Here is a 23,185-nt window from a genome sequence, read left to right on the forward strand (position 1 = left end):
AGAGAGTGAAGTGAGGAGTTTCCTTCAGTCTGCCCTACATCTCACAGCTGAGGTGAGTCTGAACATGTGTGGTGGTTAGTGATTATGTGATGCTAGTGGTTATTATCTTGTAGAAACATTTGACATTTAAAACTACACATGTTGGTGAATCTGGTAACACTTATCAGCCCATCTCCTGACGTAACAAATGTTGCATCACTAAATGTCACACATAGATAATGTGAACGTCTCTATAAAAAATACTTTAACATATAACCAAAGCACATTATGTAAATGTATAACTACTTCCTATATATAGTTATTACTGGTTTCATGTGTTCATCCATGTCTGAATCAGCTGTTACTGTCCTTGTTGCAGTTTCTATCCACAGAGGTCTGATCCCTCAAAGCAGATCAAGTTCCTGGTGGATCTCCTGTCTCAAGCAGCAGAGTGGGAGGAGCAGACAGGAGAGAAGACACTGAAGCTGGTATCATCAGTGTGTACTTACAGCACCTTTCCTTTTCTCAATGGATACAATTCTAAACAGAGTGATTTCCTGCTGGATCTGTACTCACATGTGAAGGACTATGAGACTCAAACAGGCAGGAGTGTCCTTCCAGCATTACAGACAGTTTACCAGTCAGCTCCTGCAGTCTGGTCCATAGACCTCTCAGAGAGAAAGGCCTCCCTCCTCCTAGAAATGCTGAAACTCCAACCAGAGAAGAAACCAGTAGAGCTGAAGGGCTGGTCAGATGAAGAGAGTGAAGTGAGGAGTTTCCTTCAGTGTCTGCCCTACATCTCACAGCTGAGGTGAGTCTGAACATGTGTGGTGGTTAGTGATCATGTGATGCTAGTGGTTATTATCTTGTAGAAACATTTGACATATAAAACTTCAAGTGTTGGTAAATCTTGTAGCGGTATTGTTAGAGAGGGGTAAGGTAAAGATTTTGTTGGGGCACCAGGCAGGTAATAACCCTGCAGAAAGGAAAAGAGTAGGATAGAGAGAGACCCACTACCCACACACACATCAGCAGAAGAGACTGTCTAGAGTGTAGCCTGTTAGCCAGATAGCCAGTGGAGAGAAAGATAAGACACACCATATAAAACACCCATCACAGCACAGGGGTAACCCCACCAATAATACCTCATACAATAATGATGGCAGAGCAATTTAACGGCAACTTCATAGAAACAATTTACAAGAAAGAACCCAGTCATCAACATGAGAGGATTTGCAGTAATCTGTATTACCTCCCAGTGGAGGAGTGCAGAGGGTATGAATGGTGGGGGGTCATAGACAAACAAAGGCCTTAAATGTCCACAATCTTCTGGGCCACATGTCATTAGTACCACATCAATACAGTTCAAATAACAAGACACAATAAACTGGCAAGAAACCTCCCTTTAACTAAAATGTCAACCCAAATACGTCTGACAGGACAATAATAGTCCACCGATGCTGAACCTCAAAGGGAAGAGCATTGAAAACAATAATAAAGTCTGCTGCAGTGTAAAGCACTGGAGAGATACGGGGAGAGAGAGAGAGAGGAGAGAGGAGAGATAGAGAGGAGAGGAAGAGAGAGAGAGAGAGGGAAGAGAAAAGTGAAAGAGCGATAGGGAAGAGACAGAGGGAAGAGACAGAGGGAAGAGAGAGAGTGAGTGGGAAGAGAAAGAGAGAGAGGGGAGAGAAAGAGAGAGAGAAGAAAGAGGGAATAGAGAGAGTAAGAGTGGAGAGAGGGAAGATAAACCAGAGTTGTTTAGCATCACCACTATCAATCTTCCCCCCAGAGTCTCCTTTCTGACTGCTGATACAAAGTGGCAGCACACGGTGAAGGCTCCGTATAAATCTACACATTTTGGTGAATCTGGGAACATTTATCAGCCCATTTCCTGGCATAACTAATGTTACATTACTAAATGTCACAGATAAATCATGTGAATGTCTCTAAAATTAAATACTTTAACATATAACCAAATCACATTATGTAAATGTATAACTACTTCATATATTTTAACTATGACTGGTTTCATGTGTTCATCCATGTCTGAATCAGCTGTTACTGTCCTTGTTGCAGTTTCTGTCCACGGAGGTCTGATCCCTCAAAGCGATCAAGTTCCTGGTGGATCTCCTGTCTCAAGCAGCAGAGTGGGAGGAGCAGACAGGAGAGAAGACACTGAAGCTGGTATCATCAGTGTGGACTTACAGCACCTTTCCTTTTCCCAATGGAGACACTTCTAAACAGAGTGATTTCCTGCTGGATCTGTACTCACATTTGAAGGACTATGAGACTCGAACAGGCAGGAGTGTCCTTCCAGCATTACAGCCAGTTTACCAGTCAGCCAGTCCTGCAGTCTGGTCCATCGGCCTCTCAGAGAGAAAGGCCTCCCTCCCTCCTAGAGGTGCTGAAACTCCAAACAGAGAAGAAACCAGTACAGCTGAAGGGCTGGTCAGATGAAGAGAGTGAAGTGAGGAGTTTCCTTCAGTGTCTGCCCTATATCTCACAGCTGAGGTGAGTCTGAACATGTGTGATGCTAGTGATTACTGTCTTGTTGTCACGTTCGTCGTAACATTTAAGAGAGGAGGACCAAGGCACAGCGTGAAATGAATACATATTAATAAACGAAGACGAAGAACACTTGACAAACTATGCAAAACAACGTGAAGCTATATAACAAATAGTGCTGACACTAAACACTACACATAGACAATCACCCACGAACTACCTAATGAATATGGCTGCCTAAATATGGTTCCCAATCAGAGACAATGATAGACAGCTGTCTCTAATTGAGAACCAATCTAGGCAACCATAGACATACATACACCTAGACTGAACACTGCCCCGTAAACATACAAAAAACCCTAGACAATACAAAACACATACATCCCCCATGTCACACCCTGACCTAACTAAAATAATAAAGAAAACAAAGATAACTAAGGCCAGGGTGTGACACTTGTAGAAACATGGTAACATTTATATTCAGATTTTCTGACATAACAGATGTTGACATACCAAATGTTACCCAGATATTGTGAAAGTGTTTGAGGTTAAAGACTTATACAAAACAAAAGCATATAATGTAAATGTATAACTGCTTCATACAGTCAGGTCCATAAATATTTAGACGTTGACCAAGTTAGTATTATTTTAGCTGTCTACCATATTGGAGTTGAGGGACCAAAAGGGACCAAAAGTAATTGGACAATTGGCTGCTCAGCTGTTCCTTGGCCAGGTGTTTGTTATTCCCTCATTAGTTAATTTACAAGGAAGCAGATAAAAGGTCTGGAGTTGATTTCAAGTGTGGCATTTGCATTTGTGTTGCTGTTAACCCTCAATATGAAGTCCAGAGAGCTGTCACTGCCAGTGAAGCAAGCCATCATTAGGCTGAAAAATCAAAACCAACCAGTAAATCAGAGAGCTAACAAAAGCATTAGGTGTGGCCAAATCAACTATTTGGTACATTCTTAAAAATAAATAACACACCGGTGAGCTCAGGAACATCAGGAACACCAAAAGGCCTAGAAGACCACGGAAAACAACTGTGGTGGATGACAGAAGAATTCCTTCCCTGGTGAAGAAAACCCTTTTTCACAACAGTAGGCCAGATCAAGAACACCCTCCAGGGGGTAGGCATATCTATGTCAAAGTCAACAATCAAGAGAAGACTTCACCAGAGTAAATACAGAGGGTTTACCACAAGATGTAAACCATTGGTAAGCCTCAAAACAGGAAGACCAGATTAGAGTTTGCCAAAAAAACAGTTCTGGAACAACATCCTGTGGACAGATGAGACAAAGATCAACTTGTACCAGAATGATGGGAAGAGAAGAGTATGGAGAAAGGAAGGAACTGCTGCTCATGATCCGAAGCACCTCATCTGTGAAGCATGGTGGAGGTAGTATATGGCTACCAATGGAACTGGTATTTATTGGGCTATGTTATCTGCTCAGATTCAGCCAAATGCTTCAAAACTCATTGGACGGCGCTTCACAGCGCAGACAATGACCCGAAGCATACTGCCAAAGCAACCCAATACTTTTTAAAGGCAAAGAAGTGGAATGTTCTGCAATGGCCAAGTTAATCACCTGACCTGAATCCAATTGAGCATCTGTTTTACTTGCTGAAGGCAAAACTGACGGCAAAACGCACCAAGAACAAGCAAGAACTGAAGACAGCTGCAGTAAAGGCCTGGCAGAGCATCACCAGGGATGAAACCCAGCATCTGGTGATGTCTATTGGTTACAGACTTTAAAAGTCCTTCTGCTCAGGATTCACAAACCTGTCACCTATTTTTGTTCTTAAAAACATGACAATACATTTGAATGCTTTTACTGTGAATTTAGTTTCCCATCTATTCATAATACATGATTTCCTTGCTTTACTTGGTCCACTTGAATGAGTCTGGTTGCTGAGAAAGTGGGAACGAACCTCTTCTCCACAGTTTTAACCACCAAACTCCACTTCTCTCCCACCTAAGCTCCCTTCAAGTTTAACCAACTGTTACAACTCACAATTTAATTTAGGATTATGTTAGTTTGTCCAATTACTCTTGATCCCCTAAAATTGCGGGGCCTATGTATAAAATAGGTAGGTATGAAAATGGTTGTAATTCCTACATGGTTCATACAATAATTTTGACAAAACCCTCAAATTAAAGATGAAAGTCTACACTTGAAAGCACATCTAGATTTGCTTCCTTTCCGATCCATTGTGGCAGAGACAGAATGATGCACATTCTGTCAGTGTCCAAATGCTTATGGACCTAACGGTGTACAGGTGTACAGGGATGTAAACTGGTGAGGCCCAAAAAGGTGACACTTTTTGTTGCACTGAAACATGTAATAAATCCCTGCTAGGGGGAAATGCAGGTTTTAACTAATTAAGTAACACAGAACATGATCTACACGATCAGTCTCTGTGTGTCCAATATAAAGTGGTTCAATCAAACTCACAGCTAAAAAATTTAAAGAAAGCAATCCAATGTTATTTGTTGCCTAGATTTTATTGCAAATGACACTCAAGTCTTGAGAAAAAAACTATCACTAATATTGCAGTTACCATGACAGCCTTTATAATAGAACGCTTGTTACCATGACAGCCTTTATAATAGAACGCTTGTTACCATGACAGCCTTTATAATAGAACGCTTGTTACCCTGACAGCCTTTATAATAGAACGCTTGTTACCATGACAGCCGTGTTACCATGGCAGCATTTATAATAGAACGCTTGTTACCTTGACAGCCTTTATAATAGAACACGTGTTACCATGACAGCCTTTATAATAGATTGCTTGTTACCATGACAGCCTTTATAATAGACTGCTTGTTACCATGACAGCCTTCTTACCATGACAGCCTTTATAATAGAACGCTTGTTACCTTGACAGCCTTTATAATAGAACACTTGTTGCCATGACAGTGTTTATAATAGAACGCTTGTTACCATGACAGCCTTTATAAAAGAATGCTTGTTACCATGACAGCCTTCTTACCATGACAGCCTTTATAATATAACGCATGTTACCACACACATATATATATTGCACTTGTGGAAAAAATACATCTTAAAGTAGAATATAATGAAACAAACAGGCATTCTATTTTTGCTCTATTATCGTGGCCACTATAGTAGACATCGATCAGGTGCACAAGGCTACATGTCTGCAAAAATAATGTTCACTGAGTAAAAAATGTAATAATCCCCCCTCACTCACAAGTGTAACTGTCAAGTTCAACACTACAAAAGCTATACTGCATATTATTACATTGTACACTTTCTACCTGTGGACATCTGTTCTACAATGTGCCAGCAGAGCAGGATACCCTTTGTTGGCATAATTGATCTCTTTCAAGCAGAGAACTCATCTGGCATATACCCCTTTTAATCCACTGTATTGAAAGAGGGAAAGTGGGTGGTGTTCCTTTCACCTCTATAGTGGCATCCAGCTCCAGCTACACTTGATCCCTGAACCCACTTGTTTAACAAGCAACGCCTTATTTTCACCTAATTCTCTCATTCTGAAAATTAACCACATACTGTAGAAGGAAAACATTAGTTCACAGATAGTTAGTTTGTTAACTAGTTAACATTTCACAGATTCCCAGGGTCCAGTAAGCAACTAACTTAACGCGCTATAACTTGAGGAACGGCAAGGAGTCGAATACCAGTTAATACTATAACGAATTGGTTAGGTTACTGACGTTAGCTCATCTGACGTTGTAACGTTAGCTAGCTAGCTATCTGACTTTGTTAGCCAGCTAATTTTCAAACAATAAACTCAATTATCTGATCAGTTAAGTTGGCTAACAGAGACATTTGAGCCAGCTACTATAGCAATATACTTAGCAACGCTAACAATAACGTTACTTTTTCCATCACACTTTCTCTCTCACCTCAAACTTTCCAAATGCCAGTTGTTTTTAGGTTACAGGTACTCTCCTCACCCCGGTCTCCGTGGCAAATGCCAGTTGTTTTTCGGTTACAGGTACTCTCCTCACCCCGGTCTCTGTGGTCAGGCTTATCACCTACCTCTCCGTTACCGTTCAGGGCGACGCGCTGCTGTAAATTAACCGCCCAAATGCCTTTCCACTCTCCCGCTCTTTCCAGAGCACGCGCTGATGCTGTAACTAGCACATTGGCTCTTCTCTCTTCAGTCTCGTGCTGCGTTCTGTTGTTATGGGAACGATTGGCTGAGCCTTGGATACAGACAGTATTGTGCTGCGTTCTGTTGTTATGGGAACGATTGGCTGAGCCTTGGATACAGACGGTATTGTGCTGCGTTCTGTTGTTATGGGAACGATTGGCTGAGCCTTGGATACAGACGGTATTGTGCTGCGTTCTGTTGTTATGGGAACGATTTGCTGAGCCTTGGATACAGTCAGTATTGTGCTGCGTTCTGTTGTTATGGGAACGATTGGCTGAGCCTTGGATACAGACAATATTGTGCTGCGTTCTGTTGTTATGGGAACGATTGGCTGAGCCTTGGATACAGACAGTATTGTGCTGCGTTCTGTTGTTATGGGAACGATTGGCTGAGCCTTGGATACAGACAGTATTGTGCTGCGTTCTGTTGTTATGGGAACGATTGACTGAGCCTTGGATACAGACAGTATTGTGCTGCGTTCTGTTGTCATGTGAACGATTGGCTGAGCCTTGGATACAGACAGTATTGTGCTGCGTTCTGTTGTTATGGGAACGATTGGCTGAGCCTTGGATACAGTCAGTATTGTGCTGCGTTCTGTTGTTATGGGAACGATTGGCTGAGCCTTGGATACAGACCAATATTGTGCTGCGTTCTGTTGTTATGGGAACGATTGGCTGAGCCTTGGATACAGACAGTATTGTGCTGCGTTCTGTTGTTATGGGAACGATTGGCTGAGCCTTGGATACAGACAGTATTGTGCTGCGTTCTGTTGTTATGGGAACGATTGGCTGAGCCTTGGATACAGACAGTATTGTGCTGCGTTCTGTTGTTATGGGAACGATTGGCTGAGCCTTGGATACAGACAGTATTGTGCTGCGTTCTGTTGTTATGGGAACGATTGGCTGAGCCTTGGATACAGACAGTATTGTGCTGCGTTCTGTTGTTATGGGAACGATTGGCTGAGCCTTGGATACGGACAGTATTGCTCCAAACGCACATCACTCGTTCGCTTACAGCCAGTAGTGATCCAAACCCCTCCCCCACCAAATTTCGCCGAAAGGCGACTAGTTTGCATCCCTGTGTATCTTTAACTATGACTGGTTTCATGTGTTCATCCATGTCTGAATCAGCTGTTACTGTCCTTGTTGCAGTTTCTATCCACAGAGGTCTGATCCCTCAAAGCAGATCAAGTTCCTGGTGGATCTCCTGTCTCAAGCAGCAGAGTGGGAGGAGCAGACAGGAGAGAAGACACTGAAGCTGGTATCATCAGTGTGTACTTACAGCACCTTTCCTTTTCTCAACGGAGACAAATCTAAACAGAGTGATTTCCTGCTGGATCTGTACTCACATGTGAAGGACTATGAGACTCAAACAGGCAGGAGTGTCCTTCCAGCATTACAGACAGTTTACCAGTCAGCTCCTGCAGTCTGGTCCATAGACCTCTCAGAGAGAAAGGCCTCCCTCCTCCTAGAAGTGCTGAAACTCCAACCAGAGAAGAAACCAGTAGAACTGAAGGGCTGGTCAGATGAAGAGAGTGAAGTGAGGAGTTTCCTTCAGTGTCTGCCCTACATCTCACAGCTGAGGTGAGTGAGTTTATCCAACAAGAGTCCATATGTCATTGAACTGGTGTAGATAGTATTTATGTTTTAAACTGTCTTTATCTTTTTAATACATGCACATGTGAAGATGCTGTAGAAACTCTAATTTAGAAGGAATTGAAATTGAACAATATTCCAATTGATAGTTGTATTGTTTTAAAAGATGGAGTCATATGGTGCTATTAGTTTTCAGTTCCCCAACCCTGTTACTCATATCAGTCCTCATCACTCACCTGTATATCATCTGTGTTTTAAACTGTTTGTTCAGATTTCCTCTACTGAAGGATAATATAGAGAGGAGAAAGAGAGAGAAGACATTCCTACTGAATCTGTGTCTTCAAGCAGCTCTCCATGAGAGAGGAACCATACAAACAACTGTAGAGAAAGTGTTGTCACTGTCTGAAGTATATCGCTTTCAGAAATGTGATTTCCTGCTGGATCTGTGCTCACATGTGAAGGACTATGAGACTCAAACAGGCAGGAGTGTCCTTCCAGCATTACAGCCAGTTTACCAGTCAGCTCCTGCAGTCTGGTCCATAGACCTCTCAGAGAGAAAGGCCTCCCTCCTCCTAGAAATGCTGAAACTCCAACCAGAGAAGAAACCAGTAGAGCTGAAGGGCTGGTCAGATGAAGAGAGTGAAGTGAGGAGTTTCCTTCAGTGTCTGTCCTACATCTCACAGCTGAGGTGAGTCTGAACATGTGTGGTGGTTAGTGATTATGTGATGCTAGTGGTTATTATCTTGTAGAAACATTTGACATATGAAACTTCAAGTGTTGGTAAATCTTGTAGCGGTATTGTTAGAGAGGGGTGAAGGTAAAGATTTTGTTGGGGCGCCAGGCAGGTATTAACCCTGCAGAAAGGAAAAGAGTAGGATAGAGAGAGACCCACTACCAGACACACACACATCAGCAGAAGAGACTGTCTAGAGTGTAGCCTGTTAGCCAGATAGCCAGTGGAGAGAATAGATAAGACACACCATATAAAACACCCATCACAGCACAGGGGTAACCCCACCAATAATACCTCATACAATAATGATGGCAGAGCAATTTAACGGCAACTTCATAGAAACAATTTACAAGAAAGAACCCAGTCATCAACATGAGAGGATTTGCAGTAATCTGTATTACCTCCCAGTGGAGGAGTGCAGAGGGTATGAATGGTGGGGGGTCATAGACAAACAAAGGCCTTAAAATGTCCAAAATCTTCTGTCCCACATGGCATTAGTACCACATCAATACAGTTCAAATAACAAGACACAATAAACTGGCAAGAAACCTCCCTTTAACTAAAATGTCAACCCAAATACGTCTGGCAGGACAATAATAGTCCACCGATGCTGAACCTCAAAGGGAAGAGCATTGAAAACAATAATAAAGTCTGCTGCAGTGTAAAGCACTGGAGAGATACGGGGGGAGAGAGTGGGACGAGAGAGAGAGAGAGGGGCATGAGAGAGGGACGAGAGGGACGAGAGAGAGAGAGAGGGACGAGAGAGAGAGAGGGGCATGAGAGAGGGACGAGAGGGACGAGAGAGAGAGAGGGACGAGAGAGAGAGAGAGAGAGAGGGACGAGAGAGAGGGAGAGGGGCATGAGAGAGGGACGAGAGAGAGAGAGAGGGACGAGAGAGAGAGGGACGAGAGAGAGAGGGACGTGAGAGAGAGGGAAGAGAGAGAGAGAGAGGGAAGAGAGAGAGAGAGGGAAGAGAGAGAGAGAGCGAGGGAAGAGAGAGAGAGAGGGACGAGAGAGAGAGAGGGACGAGAGAGAGAGAGAGGGAAGAGAGAGAGAGAGAGGGACGAGAGAGAGGGACGAGAGAGAGGGACGAGAGAGAGAGACGAGAGGGACAAGAAAGAGAGGGAGAGGGACGAGAGAGAGAGAGAGGGACGAGAGAGAGAGGGACGCGAGAGAGGGGGACGAGAGAGAGAGGGAAGAGAGAGAGAGAAGGAAGAGAGAGAGAGAGGGAAGAGAGAGAGAGAGGGAAGAGAGAGAGAGAGAGGGACGAGAGAGAGAGGGACCAGAGAGAGAGGGACGAGAGGGACGAGAGAGAGAGGGACGAGAGAGAAGGACGAGAGAGAGAGGGATGAGAGAGAGGGATAGAGAGAGAGGGACGAGAGAGAGAGGGATTAGAGAGAGTGATAGAGAGAGAGGGACGAGAGAGAGAGAGGTGGATGAGAGAGGGACGAGAGAGAGAGAGAGAGAGAGAGAGAGGGAAGAGAGAGAGAGAGGGAAGAGAGAGAGAGGAAGAGAGAGAGAGGGAAGAGAGAGAGAGAGGGAAGAGAGAGAGAGAAGGAACAGAAACAAGAGGGAGGGAAGAGAAAGAAGAGGGAGGGAGGAGAGGGAAGAGAGGAGAGAAAGAGAGAGAGGGGGGAAGAGAAATAGAGATGGGGAAGAGAGGATGAGAAAGGGAAGAGAGAAAGAGAGAGTGGTAAGAGGGAGAGAGGGAAGAGAAAGAGAGAGTGGTAAGAGAGGGAGAGGGAAGAGAAAGAGAGAGTGGTAAGAGAGAGAGAGAGAGAGGGAAGAACAAGAGAGAGTAGTAAGAGAGAGAAAGGGAAGAGAGAAAGAGAGAGTGGTGAGAGAGGGAGAGGGAAGAGAAAGAGAGAGTGGTAAGAGAGAGAGAGGGAAGAGGGAAATTAACCAGAGCTGTTCAGCATCACCACTATCAAACTGCCCCGCAGAGAGTCTCCTTTCTGACTGCTGATGCAAAGTGGCAGCACACGGTGAAGGCTCCGTATAAAACTACACATGTTGGTGAATCTGGGAACATTTATCAGCCCATTTCCTGACATAACTAATGTTGCATTACTAAATGTCACACAAAAAAATGTGAATGTCCCTAAAATGAAATACTTTAACATATAACCAAAGCACATTTTGTAAATGTATAACTACTTCATATATCTTTAACTATGACTGGTTTCATGTGTTCATCCATGTCTGAATCAGCTGTAACTGTCCTTGTTGCAGTTTCTGTCCATGGTGGCCTGATCCCTCAAAGCGGATCAAGTTCCTGGTGGATCTCCTGTCTCAAGCAGCAGAGTGGGAGGAGCAGACAGGAGAGAAGACACTGAAGCTGGTATCATCAGTGTGGACTTACAGCACCTTTCCCTTCTGTGATGATGATGATGATGATGATGATGGTGACATTAATAAGAAATATCAATGTAATTTCCTGCTGGATCTGTACTCACATGTGAAGGACTATGAGACTCAAACAGGCAGGAGTGTCCTTCCAGCATTACAGCCAGTTTACCAGTCAGCCAGTCCTGCAGTCTGGCCCATAGACCTCTCAGAGAGAAATGCCTCCCTCCTCCTAGAAGTGCTGAAACTCCAACCAGAGAAGAAACCAGTAAAGCTGAAGGGCTGGTCAGATGAAGAGAGTGAAGTGAGGAGTTTCCTTCAGTGTCTGCCCTACATCTCACAGCTGAGGTGAGTCTGAACATGTGTGGTGGTTAGTGATCATGTGATGCTAGTGGTTATTATCTTGTAGAAACATTTGACATATGAAACTTCAAGTGTTGGTAAATCTTGTAGCGGTATTGTTAGAGAGGGGTGAAGGTAAAGATTTTGTTGGGGCGCCAGGCAGGTATTAACCCTGCAGAAAGGAAAAGAGTAGGATACAGAGAGACCCACTACCAGACACACACACATCAGCAGAAGAGACTGTCTAGAGTGTAGCCTGTTAGTCAGATAGCCAGTGGAGAGAAAAGATAAGACACACCATATAAAACACCCATCACAGCACAGGGGTAACCCCACCAATAATACCTCATACAATAATGATGGCAGAGCAATTTAACGGCAACTTCATAGAAACAATTTACAAGAAAGAACCCAGTCATCAACATGAGAGGATTTGCAGTAATCTGTATTACCTCCCAGTGGAGGAGTGCAGAGGGTATGAATGGTGGGGGGTCATAGACAAACAAAGGCCTTAAAATGTCCACAATCTTCTGGGCCACATGTCATTAGTACCACATCAACACAGTTCAAATAACAAGACACAATAAACTGGCAAGCAACCTCCCTTTAACTAAAATGTCAACCCAAATACGTCTGGCAGGACAATAATAGTCCAGCCACGCTGAACCTCAAAGGGAAGAGCATTGAAAACAATAATAAAGTCTGCTGCAGTATAAAGCACTGGAGAGAGAGAGGGGGGAGAGAGGGGAGAGAGAGGAGGTAGAAGGGGAGAGGGAGATGGGGGAGAGAGAGGTAGAGGGAGGGGAGAGGGGGGAAGAGAGAGGGGAGAGGAGGGAGAGAGAGAGAGGGACGAGAGAGAGAGGAGGGAGAGGAGGGACGAGAGAGAGAGGAGGGAGAGGAGGGAGAGAGAGAGAGGGACGAGAGAGAGAGGAGGGAGAGAGAGAGAGGGACGAGAGAGAGAGGAGGGAGAGGAGGGAGAGAGAGAGAGGGACGAGAGAGAGAGTGAGAGGGGAGAGAGGGACGAGAGAGAGAGGAGGGAGAGAGAGGAGGGAGAGAGAGAGAGAGAGAGAGGAGGGAGAGAAGAGAGGGATGAGAGAGGGACGGGAGAGAGAGAGAGAGAGGGACGAGAGACAGAGGGACGAGAGAGACAGAGGGACGAGAGAGACAGAGGGACGAGAGAGAGAGAGGGACGAGAGAGAGAGAGGGACGAGAGAGAGAGAGGGACGAGAGAGAGAGAGGGACGAGAGAGAGAGAGGGAGAGAGAGAGAGAGGGGAGAGAGAGAGAGAGAGAGAGGGACGAGAGAGAGAGAAGAGAGAGAAGAGAGGGATGAGAGAGGGACGGGAGAGAGAGAGAGGGACGGGAGAGAGAGAGAGAGAGGGACGAGAGAGAGAGAGAGGGACGAGAGAGAGAGAGAAGAGAGGGATGAGAGAGGGACGGGAGAGAGAGAGAGAGAGGGACGAGAGACAGAGGGACGAGAGAGACAGAGGGACGAGAGAGAGAGAGGGACGAGAGAGAGAGAGGGACGAGAGAGAGAGAGGGACGAGAGAGAGAGAGGGGAGAGAGAGAGAGAGAGGGGAGAGAGAGAGAGAGAGGGGAGAGAGAGAGAGAGAGGGACGAGAGAGAGAGGGACGAGAGAGAGAGAGGGACGAGAGAGAGAGAGGGACGAGAGAGACAGAGGGACGAGAGAGAGAGAGGGACGAGAGAGAGAGAGGGACGAGAGAGACAGAGGGACGAGAGAGACAGAGGGACGAGAGAGACAGAGGGACGAGAGAGACAGAGGGACGAGAGAGAGAGAAGAGAAAAGTGAAAGAGCGATAGGGAAGAGAAAGAGAGAGGAGAGAAAAGGAAGAGATTAGGGGAGAGAGGGAAGAGAGAGAGAGAGGGATGAGGGAAAATTAATTAGATTTCCTGACATAACTAATGTTGCATCACTAAATGTCACACATAAATCATGTGAATGTCTCTAAAATTAAATACTTTAACATATAACCAAATCACATTATGTAAATGTATAACTACTTCATATATCTTTAACTATGACTGGTTTCATGTGTTCATCCATGTCTGAATCAGCTGTTACTGTCCTTGTTGCAGTTTCTGTCCACGGAGGTCTGATCCCTCACAGCAGATCAAGTTCCTGGTGGATCTCCTGTCTCAAGCAGCAGAGTGGGAGGAGCAGACAGGAGAGAAGACACTGAAGCTGGTATCATCAGTGTGTACTTACAGCACCTTCCCCTTCTGTGATGATGATGATGATGATGGTGACAATAATACGGAATATCAATGTAATTTCCTGCTGGATCTGTACTCACATTTGAAGGACTATGAGACTCAAACAGGCAGGAGTTTCCTTCCAGCATTACAGCCAGTTTACCACTCAACTCCTGTAGTCTGGTCCATAGACCTCTCAGAGAGAAAGGCCTCCCTCCTCCTAGAGGTGCTGAAACTCCAACCAGAGAAGAAACCAGTAGAGCTGTGGGGCTGGTCAGATGAAGAGAGTGAAGTGAGGAGTTTCCTTCAGTGTCTGCCCTACATCTCACAGCTGAGGTGAGTTGGATCAGTACATTTCAGGGATTGTAGTTGTCTGTCCCTGTATTTCCCTTTAGAGAGGATGCTTGTAGCTTTCTGCAGTCATTGTCTTTTTAAGACATTGTCATATGAATCTTCAAATGTTATTGAATCTGGTAACATTTATACTCAGATTCCCTGAAATAACAAATGTTGCCCAGAATTGTGAATCCATATACACATATACTCAGAATACCTCATCTAGAGAGGTCTTGTAACAATAAACCTGAATGTTTATATTCAGAATAGCTAATCTACAAAACCAAATGTCATGTATATTTTGTAACTTTCTCTGTTACATGGTGTTATATGTCCAGGCAGATATTCATCTACAGTGAGGTAGAAGTATTGGGACAGTGATGCATTTTGTTTTGTTTCTCTATTCCAGCACTTTGGATTTGAAATGATACAATCACTAGGAGGTTAAAGTGCCAGTTTAATTTTTTATTCACTTATGTGTATTAACTTCTTATGGCTGCAAGGGGCAGTATTGAGTAGCCTGATAAAATGTGTCCATTTCAAAAGGCCTCGTACTCAATTCTTGCTCGTACAATATGCATATTATTATTACTATTGGATAGAAAACACTCTCTAGTTTCTAAAACCGTTTGAATTATTTCTCTGAGTGAAACAGAACTCATTCTGCAGCACTTTTCCTGACCCGGAAGTTCAAAGTCTGAAATCGATGCTCTCTTCCTCTTCCTGCCTATAAATGGGCACAAAAGCTATTAATAAACATGCACGTCATACACCTTCCTCTGGGTGTCAAGAAGGCTGTGAGAGAAGAAATGAGGTGATTATCTCGATCTGGGATGGAATAAATCCTCTTGGAATGACGTGTACCCCATTTCCGGTACTCTGAAGAACGCGATTTGGACAGTGGGGTTGCCTTTTGTTTTGCTGACGTTATAGGCGACTATTATTTCCGGCTTCGATTTTATTTGATACATGTCACCATATCATCGTAAAGTATGTTTTTTCAATATAGTTTCATCAGATTATTGAATTTTTTTCGGGAGTTTTGCCGTGTTCCGTTCTCTTCCGTTTGTTTACATGGAGAGATCCGTGCAACCCGGCTAGCGCGCTTGCTAAATGGAGAGAGAAAGTTGCCATTCTGAATCCAAACAACGACTCATCTGGACAAAGGACACCTTGTTCAACATTCTGATGAAAGATCAGCAAAAGTAAGACCCATTTTAAGATGTTGTTTCATATATCTGTCGTAGTCGCCGGCGCCCAATTGTTTCTGGCTATTGTGCTAAGCTAATATAATGCTACATTTTGTTTTCGCTGTAAAACACTTAATAAATCGGAAATATTGTCTGGCATCACAAGATGCCTGTCTTTCATTTGCTGTACACTTTGTATTTTTCAGAAATGTTTTATGATGAGTAATTAGGTATTTGACGTTGGTGTCTGTAAATATTATGGCTGCTTTCGGTGCAATTTCTGAATGTAGCTGCAATGTAAACTATGATTTATACCTGAAATATGCACATTTTTCGAAAAAACATATGCTATACAATAAATATGTTATCAGACTGTCATCTGATGAGGTTGTTTCTTGGTTAGTGGCTATTTATATCTTTATTTGGACGAATTTGTGATAGCTACTGATGGAGTCAAAAACTGATGGAGTAATAAAAGTGGAGTCTTTTGCTAACGTGGTTAGCTAATAGATTTACATATTTTGTCTTCCCTGTAAAACATTTTAAAAATCGGACATGTTGGCTGGATTCACGAGATGTGTACCTTTCATATGCTGTATTGGACTTGTTAATGTGTGAAAGTTAAATATTTAAAAAAAATATCTTTTGAATTTCGCGCCCTGCACTTGAAGTGGCTGTTGTCATAAATGTACCGACGTCGGGCTTGCACGCCAAACAGGTTATTGTAGTCAAAAGTTTAGTATTTGGTCCCATATTTCTAGAATGCAATGACTACATCAAGCTTGTGATTCTACAAACTTTTTGCTGTTTGTTTTGGTTGTTTCAGATTATTTTGTGCCCAATAGAAATGAAAAAATAATAATAATAAATAATGTATTGTTTCATTTTGGAGTCACTTTTATTTTAAATAATAATATAATATGTTTCTAAACATTTCTACATGAATGTGGACGCTACCATGGTTACAAATAATCCTGAATAATGATCGTGAATTTTTTTCAAAATATGTTTCTCAGGATATTAATGTTTCATACTTCAAATGTTAGAATGTTTATTTCACTTTGAGGCAGGTGTTTCTGTATTTAGTGGTGAAGAGTTATGAAATCAATATGTTTTATTTTCTTTAACTTTAATGTTATTAAAATAATGTCTGTGAGTATAACAGAACTGATTTGGCAGGCGAAAACCTGAGGAAAAATCCATCCATGAAATGCTTTTATTTTGAAATGGCTGTTTTTCCATTGAAAGCCTATCCACCATACAAAGACTTATGACCCAGTTCACGGTCTCTATGGCTTCCACTACATGTGGCCAGTCTTTAGGCATTGTTTCAGGCTTTTACTCTGAAAAATGAGGGAGAAAACATCACTTTCAATGAGAGGACAGTGGAAATTTCCAGACATGAGTCCTGATCGTGAGAGCCTTTCTTGTTTTTCCTATTGATATTATGTATATTTATACAAAAACTACCTGAGGATTGATTATAAAAAGCGTTTGACATGTTTCTACAAACTTTTATGGTACTTCTTTGATTTTTCGTCTGCCTGCTGTGACCGCGCTTTGTTCCAATGGATTACTGAACAAATTGCGCTAACAAACAGAGGTTTTTGGATATAAAGAGTGACTTTATCGAACAAAACAAACATTTATTGCGTAACTGGGAGTCTTGTGAGTGCAACCATATGAAGATCATCAAAGGTAAGTGATACATTTTAACGCTATTTATGACTTTTGTTACTCCTCTTCTTGGCTGGTTACTATTTGTAATGATTTGTCTGCTGGGCACTGTTCTCAGATAATCGCATGGTATGCTTTCGCCGTAAAGCCTTTTTTGAATTCCTGTATGTATTAAAAAGTCCTATAATAACTGGATAGTTCACCTGATATGGATGAAAATACCCTCGGATTAAAGCTGACCTTTAACCTCATAGTCATTGTATAATTTCAAAATGCTGGATTACAAAGCCAAAACAACAAACCATGTGTCCCTGTCCCAATACTTCTTGACGTCACTGTCTCCTAAATGTCTGATTTGATGTCCCCCATCTTTTGTTGTTTCAGCTGTGATGATGACAGGTTCTTCCAGACTGTGTGTGAATCCATCCCTGTGAGGTCCAGAGAAGAGGACCAGCAGTTGGCCTCTCTTCTCCAGGCCTTGGGCTCCACCCTGTCACTGGGAGGAGAGTTACCCAGGAAAACCTGCAGGTCTGTGGGGAGAGTCCTGGGTCTCTGTGCCTCCAGAGTGGACCTTACTCTCACCCCCAGCAAGATCTCTCTCAAAGGAGCCTTACTTCTTTTGAGACATGAGTCAAAGCTCCACAAGCTCAGGTATGTTCAGTAAGACAGCTTTTACAGGTCTATTGAATAGTTGATTTTCCTACTAGAGCATTTATCTGACAAGACTTCTCTGTTGATTTCTCTAGTGACTTGAGTTTTGTCTTTTCATTCCAGGCTGAGTGTGGGTATGGCAGTGAAACTGTCCAGACTGGTTAGGAGGACAGGGAGAGGTGCTACTCCACTGACTGTCCCAGAACTCTCCCTGGTCCTAAAGAGCAGCCATCTACCAGAGAGAGTGTTATCCAGGGCTCTGAGTAGTGTGGCGTCCCTGCTGAGACTCTGGAGGGTTCAGTGTCTGGACCTGACTGACTTCTGGATCCAGGGTCACTCTCTCATCACACTGCTGTGTCACCAGGGACCTCTCTCTCTCAGGTCAGTCTGAAGCTGATGTATTTTAAAAGTAGAAATAGTAACTTCATTCATGTGTTTTTCATATTTCTGACTGCCTGTATGTTCCAACCTCCTAGACTGAACTCAGACACTCTGCAGCAGCTGACTGTAGTTGTGTATGAAGCTCAGGACAAGGACTTGACTCAGTTGTTCCTGGAGAAGGTTGGTGGAGACCTGACCTCCTGCAGGCTGGACTGGGAAGTGCTTCTCTCTCTGCTGCAGCTTTCAACCCACAACATCACTGTGGACCTCAGGAAGAACCGGCTTCTAGAGAAGAACATCTCAGATCTTCTCCCCTTTCTGGGAAGGGTTACTCTCAAGAGGTGGGAGAACTTCTTTCTCTGTTCAGACTTTCTAGAAATAATAAAATAACTATTTGTATCCAGTGACTAGTTGTTCTGAGTTTTCCTCTGTATTATCATTAGGGTTTTATTCAATAGGTGGGAGATCTTTATTCAATATTTATAGACTTTAATTATTCATGTCCTATCCAGACGGTTGTTGCTATGTGAGTTATCCTTTATAAAACCTTGACATAACCACAACAATCCATTCTCCATGTTTGTTCAGGTCCAGTTCCAGCTTTGTAAAGTCCTCCATCAGACACATCTATGACAGTAGAGACAGTGACTGTGTGTCCAGTTTGTTGAGGTCTTCAGACCATTGGATCAACCTGAACAGCAGAGAGCTGGACAGAGTGGACTGTACTGCTCTGTGTTTTACCCTGCAGCACAGCCACCAAGTCAAAGTCAACCTGCTGTGGACCTCCATACCACCGGGGGAGATAGAGAGCATCCTGCCTCTTCTGGACAGAGTCTCCCAACTCAGGTTTAGTTGGCACTCTTTGACCCTGCTAGAATGGATAGAACTATGAGGCTTTCCACTTCCTGACTGATTTAACCTCTAACCCTATCCTTAGTGTAATGTACTAACCTTAACCTCAGCTTGGGGTGGAATTGAAGGGGAACGCCTGGGAGTTGACCTGATAAACAGAGTTGTAGTGTGTTTATCAGTGTTTTAATGTGTGATGGTGTGTAAATAAGTCTGTCTCTCTCTCTGTCTCGCTGTCTCTCTCTGTCGCTCACTCGCTCGCTCTCTGTCTCTCTGTCTCTGTCGCTCACTCTCTGTCTCTCGCTCTCTGTCTCTCTCTCTGTCTCTCTCTGTAGTGTTGACAGGAAGTTACTGCTGAGTTTCCTCCAGTGCTGTGCTGCCTCTAAGATCCAGCAGGGGGCACCACCACCACCAACAGCAGAATGGCTGCTCAGGTCTCTGCACTACAGGCTGGACTTCTCCTGCTCCTCCTCTGTGGACCTGTCAGCTCAGGACCAGGAGAAGGCTCTGTGTCTGACCACTGACCACTGCAGGGCCATCAACTCTGTTCTGAAGCAGAGCCAACACAGCACCCAGCTGGTCCAGAACCAGGTCCAGCTCATCCTAAGAGACTGTGAGGTGGAGGACAGAGCACTGAGGGAGCTGCTTCCCATCCTGCATATCGTCAAGCTGAGGTTAGACACACAAAGACAAAACATTTGACCAACTAGTTTATCAGTAGGAGTTAGACCTACTCTGTGTCATAATGTTGTCTCTGCTTCTTGTCCTCTCAGTTCCAGCAAAGCTCTGCTACTTCAGCTGCTGGACCTTGTGTCTGAGGGGATTGAAGAGGGGCTGCTGAGGCACACAGGGTCCCTGTGCAGAGCCCTGGATGGGGAGCTGGACCTCAGTGAGACCAGGCTGGATCAGAAGGCCTGTGGATCTCTGGCCCTGGTTCTGGAACACTCAGAGGGTCTGTCAAAACTGGACCTCAGCCACTGTCAACTCACAGACCACCACCTACAGGCCCTGATCACAAACCTGCATAAAGTACAAGTCCTGGAGTGAGTGGCTTTCAGTGTGTGTGTGTGTGTGTGTGTGTGTGTGTGTGTGTGTGTGTGTGTGTGTGTGTGTGTGTGTGTGTGTGTGTGTGTGTGTGTGTGTGTGTGTGTGTGTGTGTGTGTGTGAGACTAGATGACAAATGTCGCTCTCTCTCTCGTAGCCTGAGTCACAATGACATCACTGATGCTCTGACTGACAGAATACTCCAACTGGTCTCTACCAACACTTCAATACACACCGTACGGTAAGGGTGTGTGTGATGGTGAGCAGAGCATGTGTGTGTGAGATCATATGGGTGTGTCTGTTGCTGAGGGCAACAGTTGGAGGATGGAGATGTGTTGTCTAATGATGTAATAATGATTAATAATTATCATGTTCTATAGACTCTTCAACAACAGAATCCAGGACAGAAGACCCTTCCTGACAGACAAGAGGTTTGAGATCTGGTGAAACAACATCAGGTCTTAGTCCAGGAAGAGAAGGCTGAATCCAGGACAGAAGACCCTTCCTGACAGACAAGAGGTTTGAGATCTGGTGAAACAACATCAGGTCTTAGTCCAGGAAGAGAAGGCTGAATCCAGGACAGAAGACCCTTCCTGACAGACAAGAGGTTTGACATCTGGTGAAACAACATCAGGTCTTAGTCCAGGAAGAGAAGGCTGAATCCAGGACAGAAGACCCTTCCTGACAGACAAGAGGTTTAACATCTGGTGAAACAACATCAGGTCTTAGTCCAGGAAGAGAAGGCTGAATCCAGGACAGACGACCCTTCCTGACAGACAAGATAATGTTGTATAATAACACTATAATGTGTCAATGTAGAAGGCTGGTTTGACATCTGGTGACGATAATGTTGTATAATGTGGAACATAAACTGATGGAACATTTTAATACAAAAGACTGGTTGTTACAGCTGGAACAGTCCAATCATGTTTAATCTGCTGTGTTATCAACAGAACCGGTTGTTACAGCTGGAACAGTCCAATCATGTTTAATCTGCTGTGTTATCAACAGAACCGGTTGTTACAGCTGGAACAGTCCGATCATGTTTAATCTGCTGTGTTATCAACAGAACCGGTTGTTACAGCTGGAACAGTCCGATCATGTTTAATCTGCTGTGTTATCAACAGAACTGGTTGTTACAGCTGGAACAGTCCAATCATGTTTAATCTGCTGTGTTATCAACAGAACCGGTTGTTACAGCTGGAACAGTCCAATCATGTTTAATCTGCTGTGTTATCAACAGAACCGGTTGTTACAGCTGGAACAGTCCAATCATGTTTAATCTGCTGTGTTATCAACAGAACCGGTTGTTACAGATGGAACAGTCCGATCATGTTTAATCTGCTGTGTTATCAACAGAACCGGTTGTTACAGCTGGAACAGTCCAATCATGTTTAATCTGCTGTGTTATCAACAGAACCGGTTGTTACAGCTGGAACAGTCCAATCATGTTTAATCTGCTGTGTTATCAACAGAACCGGTTGTTACAGCTGGAACAGTCCGATCATGTTTAATCTGCTGTGTTATCAACAGAACCGGTTGTTACAGCTGGAACAGTCCAATCATGTTTAATCTGCTGTGTTATCAACAGAACCGGTTGTTACAGCTGGAACAGTCCAATCATGTTTAATCTGCTTTGTTATCAACAGAACCGGTTGTTACAGCTGGAACAGTCCGATCATGTTTAATCTGCTGTGTTATCAACAGAACCGGTTGTTACAGCTGGAACAGTCCGATCATGTTTAATCTGCTGTGTTATCAACAGAACCGGTTGTTACAGCTGGAACAGTCCGATCATGTTTAATCTGCTGTGTTATCAACAGAACCGGTTGTTACAGCTGGAACAGTCCGATCATGTTTAATCTGCTGTGTTATCAACAGAACCGGTTGTTACAGCTGGAACAGTCCAATCATGTTTAATCTGCTGTGTTATCAACAGAACCGGTTGTTACAGCTGGAACAGTCCGATCTTGTTTAATCTGCTGTGTTATCAACAGAACCGGTTGTTACAGCTGGAACAGTCCGATCTTGTTTAATCTGCTGTGTTATCAACAGAACCGGTTGTTACAGCTGGAACAGTCCAATCATGTTTAATCTGCTGTGTTATCAACAGAACCGGTTGTTACAGCTGGAACAGTCCAATCATGTTTAATCTGCTGTGTTATCAACAGAACCGGTTGTTACAGATGGAACAGTCCGATCATGTTTAATCTGCTGTGTTATCAACAGAACCGGTTGTTACAGCTGGAACAGTCCAATCATGTTTAATCTGCTGTGTTATCAACAGAACCGGTTGTTACAGCTGGAACAGTCCGATCATGTTTAATCTGCTGTGTTATCAACAGAACCGGTTGTTACAGCTGGAACAGTCCAATCATGTTTAATCTGCTGTGTTATCAACAGAACCGGTTGTTACAGCTGGAACAGTCCGATCTTGTTTAATCTGCTGTGTTATCAACAGAACCGGTTGTTACAGCTGGAACAGTCCGATCTTGTTTAATCTGCTGTGTTATCAACAGAACCGGTTGTTACAGCTGGAACAGTCCAATCATGTTTAATCTGCTGTGTTATCAACAGAACCGGTTGTTACAGCTGGAACAGTCCAATCATGTTTAATCTGCTGTGTATCAACAGCATAAACTATAGTCAACAGACTCATTAAAGAGATTCTCTGCTACTTTTTGTGTACGTTTTAGCCAGTAGTGCTGATAGTAACACTCACAAGCCAAAAGTGATCCCCGAAAATGTTCTACTACATCACATACAGTAGGGAGAACAAGTATTTGAAACACTGACGATTTTGCAGGTTTTCCTACTTACAAAGCATGTAGAGGTCTGTAATTTTTTTCATAGGTACACTTCAACTGTGAGAGACGGAATCTAAAACAAAAATCCAGAAAATCACATTGTATGATTTTTAAGTAATTAATTAGCATTTTATTGCATGACATAAGTATTTGATACATCAGAAAAGCAGAAGTTAATATTTGGTACAGAAACCTTTGTTTGCAATTACAGAGATCATACGTTTCCTGTAGTTCCTGACCATGTTTGCACACACTGCAGCAGGGATTTTGGCCCACTCCTCCAAACAGACCTTATCCAGATCCTTCAGGTTTCGGGGCTGTCGCTGGGCAATATGGACTTTCAGCTCCCTCCAAAGACTTTCTATTGGGTTCAGGTTTGGAGACTGGCTCGG

The 23,185-nt window shown here is 43.6% G+C and overlaps 1 protein-coding gene across 4 annotated transcripts in view; it reads left to right on the forward strand.

The window, feature by feature from the left end:
- The first annotated feature begins 8,773 nt into the window (after positions 1-8,773).
- LOC120042661 overlaps positions 8,774-23,185 on the forward strand; it is a 97,250-nt gene continuing 82,838 nt past the window's right edge. The window contains exons 1-9 of one of the 4 annotated variants that reach the window (XM_038987479.1): positions 8,774-8,913; positions 17,446-17,712; positions 17,836-18,093; positions 18,189-18,434; positions 18,682-18,939; positions 19,278-19,616; positions 19,716-19,985; positions 20,144-20,227; positions 20,367-20,765. In XM_038987479.1, the coding sequence (XP_038843407.1) occupies positions 8,804-8,913; positions 17,446-17,712; positions 17,836-18,093; positions 18,189-18,434; positions 18,682-18,939; positions 19,278-19,616; positions 19,716-19,985; positions 20,144-20,227; positions 20,367-20,433 (1,899 nt within the window). In that variant the 5' untranslated portion in view covers positions 8,774-8,803 and the 3' untranslated portion in view covers positions 20,434-20,765. Of the gene's footprint in view, positions 8,914-17,445; positions 17,713-17,835; positions 18,094-18,188; positions 18,435-18,681; positions 18,940-19,277; positions 19,617-19,715; positions 19,986-20,143; positions 20,228-20,366; positions 20,766-23,185 lie in introns of those variants that run through there. The other 3 variants (XM_038987482.1, XM_038987480.1, XM_038987481.1) reach the window with 3 other exon arrangements.

Source organism: Salvelinus namaycush, unplaced genomic scaffold, assembly GCF_016432855.1.
Source record: "Salvelinus namaycush isolate Seneca unplaced genomic scaffold, SaNama_1.0 Scaffold740, whole genome shotgun sequence".
Lineage (NCBI taxonomy): Eukaryota > Metazoa > Chordata > Actinopteri > Salmoniformes > Salmonidae > Salvelinus > Salvelinus namaycush.